The 3,446-nt window shown below is 27.7% G+C and overlaps 1 protein-coding gene across 1 annotated transcript in view; it reads left to right on the top strand.

Annotated features, from left to right (window-relative positions):
- The first annotated feature begins 2,917 nt into the window (after window positions 1-2,917).
- Window positions 2,918-3,446, top strand: part of LOC100204663 (uncharacterized) — a 57,243-nt gene continuing 56,714 nt past the window's right edge. The window contains exon 1 of the mRNA XM_065818917.1: window positions 2,918-3,218. Coding sequence (XP_065674989.1) covers window positions 3,107-3,218 — 112 coding nt within the window. The 5' untranslated portion in view covers window positions 2,918-3,106. The remainder of the gene's footprint in view (window positions 3,219-3,446) is intronic.

Below are 3,446 nucleotides of genomic sequence, written 5' to 3'. Positions count from 1 at the left end.
TTAAGATCTTCTAAATAATATTCTTCAAGCTGCAGATGTAAAATTGAGTGATGTACTTTATTACACGACGGGGGGGGGGGGGGAGCAAGACAATGCCCATTGACTATTGCTGACACTGAAAACTCAATTGTTTTCGTTAACATAGACTTTAGCTTTATACTAGCGTATAAAAGCACATTTTATACTTACTTATTTAAGCAGCCTTGTGTTTCTCAAGATTATACTCCAAGTGAGGATGCTAGTTATATATGTCTTTTAAATTTTGCTGAATGTTGTGCTACTGCTTGCTGTGGTGTAAAAACACGCCATGCTCCAACTAACACCTTGCATTTCTGATTCTTTTCAAAATTCTTTTCGTACACTAGGAGTAATCATCGATATTTTGGGGTGACACCAAAAGTTTATCGCTTCAGGTGACTCTAATCTCAGCGACTCCATTGGTTGTTGGTGTTGCTAAACAGCGTAATACAAGATTTAAGACATCTTTAAAAAATTTTGTATTAAAAAAATGAGAAGCAGTATTTATTGCTAATTGCGACGATGAATAAAAATCTATAAATATAATTATGCGGTAGTAAATAAAATTAATTAAAACAACAACAAAAATATATCACATAATTAAAAAACAATAAGATCTTTTTGAAATGGTTTCAAAATAATTGTTAAAAAGCTATTATGTTCAAAAGTACAAATCTATTAACATCTAAAAGAAAACAAACAAACTGAAACATTTTTAACAAATGTAACATTTTGCTATTTTTATAAATATCTAATAGCAAATTGTTGTCTTTGGCTTAATATTTAACAGCAAATTGTTTTTCTTGACTTTAAGTGAATGACTAAAGTGAATGACTTTAAGTGAAGACTAGAAGCAGTGAGTTGTAGTAATAAAAAAAAGTAATTTCTATTTATTGTTTTTTTATGAATTAAAACGATAAATCAGGAGTTAGTTGACTATATTTAGTTACTAAACTTTTGAAATGCAGTGTGTGCGTGTAAAACTTGAGACTATATGCTGTTTTTTTCTAGAAGTAAACTTAAAATTCTGTGTTTAATGATATTTTGTTATGATTACGCATTATAAACATAAAAACGTTAATTACGCATCTGTTGAGGTTATCCTTCACTGTTGAAACATTTTTACGCTAGCATCTGTTGAGGTTATCCTTCACTGTTGCTAACTTTCGAACAAGCAAACGACGCACAGTGACTCAGAACGATCAAAAAACGGAAAAAATTAAATAAAATTTGACATAAATTGTAAATGAATAATGTTATATATTAAAATAATATATTTTGGGTCAAAGATTTCAAATTTGTTAATAATTTTTTTTAAGCGCAACATCAACGCGTATAATGCGCGTACAAAAAAATTTTCTTAAAGTTTTAGAATCTTTAAGACAAACACATTATTTTGATATTTAAAAAAAAAAAGGTCTACTTGATATTTAAAAAAAAAAAGGTTTTTAAAGGATGTTGATACATACAGAAAAAAAACTGTATTTTATTACATTTATTTTATTATTTACATTACAATTAATTTGATAACTTCGTCTGGTTTTCCTCGATAGCTCTTATGTTTTCTAAAAAATATGCTTGATACTTTTGGATCTGAATTTACGAGAAGGTAGTGCACCTGATTCATAATTGAGTTTAACCTTGATATTTTTGCCGTGTGCTTAAGTCTAGAATTTCTTATCTGTTTATTTAAACTCCTCCAATGCATCTTCCGAATATACCCTGATTGGCAAAGATAATTTATGTGATATAGAAGAACTATGCAGTAACAGTTTATGTACAGTAGGAGGCATAACATTCCAGTCGTACAAACTTACTACACGTTTAGTTGTTCAGTGCTGTATAAATCTAATTCATTGATATTAATAGGATATCCACAAGATATGGTTATGAGAATATTATGCAATCTTTCAATTATATCACAATCAACTTTAGTAATTTCAGAAAAAACTTCACTATTTTTAATAGTGAAAGCACGTGTTTGGTTTAAACACAAATAGCACGTGTTTGTTGTAAACACAATAATTTTGTGGTTAAAAACTAAAGTTAACAAATTTAGTTAATCTTGTTAAACTTTATTTTTCTAAATTAAAAAACGTTCAGTATATGTGATATTTATATGTATAAATATAATGGTTAAAAAGCATTTAAAAAGGTACAACACGCTATAATTTCCTTTGCATAATATGTTCTTTGCCGAATAGTTTGCTAAATTTGATTACGATGGTAAGATTCAAAATTATATATCCACTTCTTTAATAGTACTGTTTAGCATAAATCTACTCTTTAATTTTAATCTTAAATATTATTAAAGATATTTAATTAGACTTCACTTCAATAAAAGTATATGTAGATGAAGTTTCTTCAGTTAAAGTATATGCAGATCAAGTTACTTCAATTAAAGTATGTGCGTTTACAGCAAACACGTGCTTATTGGAAAGCATATAAAATTCCGGCTAACGAGAAATCTTTTTCGAACAAAGCGTATAGTCAAGCTTTTCATGCAATCAAAACAGGGAGCTAATCCCAGGAAATAGCCGCTCACGCTAAGCTGGCGTAACTTAACTGCCTAAATAAGTAGATTAACGTATTTTTCTTAAGTTTATTTTTAAGAACAAAGGAAAGTTTCTTTATAAATTAGAGAAAACTGATACAAATAATATTAATGAGTCTAAAACTCTTGGTTGGATATAATACTCTGACAAAACCATGTGAATTCAATTATTTAATAACACCCCGTTCATACAGGTGATAAAAACCTTTTATTTTAAAAGTCTATTACCGGTAAATCGTTTTTGTAAAAAGCTGTGTAAAACAACAACTAATTGAATTATGACCCGAAACTTTCCTTTTCCGAATCATTGCTAACTCTCAATGGAACGTTTTCGTGTAGTGAAGCGATTTTTGACACAAAGATTCTGAGAAAAAATTCTCGGAAAAAGTTAGCGCATTTTAAAATAGCCCACGATTTATTACTAAATCGTTACAAAAACATCAGCAAACGTCTTGAAAAGATTCTTTGTTACACTTCTTACAGCTCATAAATCAAAGCTTTTTCGAATCAGAATAAGAAAATTATTGTAAAAAAATGAGAAGAGTTTATACTTTAGATGTTTCTACGAGTAGTAAAATAGAATTATATGTTGGCAATATCACTGAAATGAAAGGATACGATGCACTCGTCATTTCTGCTTTCCCAGGTTTTTGTTTTAATAAATTCATTAAAATTATTAAATGTTTTAATAAATTTTCTATTTAAAAATCAATTTAGGTAACAATTTCTGAATTAAATCCATATACAGTTTTCAAGTTAAATATCCATATACAATTTTAACTCAAAATTTGTACATAATTATTTACAATTATATTGTTGTATATATATATATATTTTTTTTATTATATTATAATATTAAAAAAAATGATATATC

The sequence above is a fragment of the Hydra vulgaris genome, chromosome 15 (genome assembly GCF_038396675.1).
Source record: "Hydra vulgaris chromosome 15, alternate assembly HydraT2T_AEP".
NCBI lineage: Eukaryota > Metazoa > Cnidaria > Hydrozoa > Anthoathecata > Hydridae > Hydra > Hydra vulgaris.
This window is presented reverse-complemented; position numbering and strand designations above follow the sequence as displayed.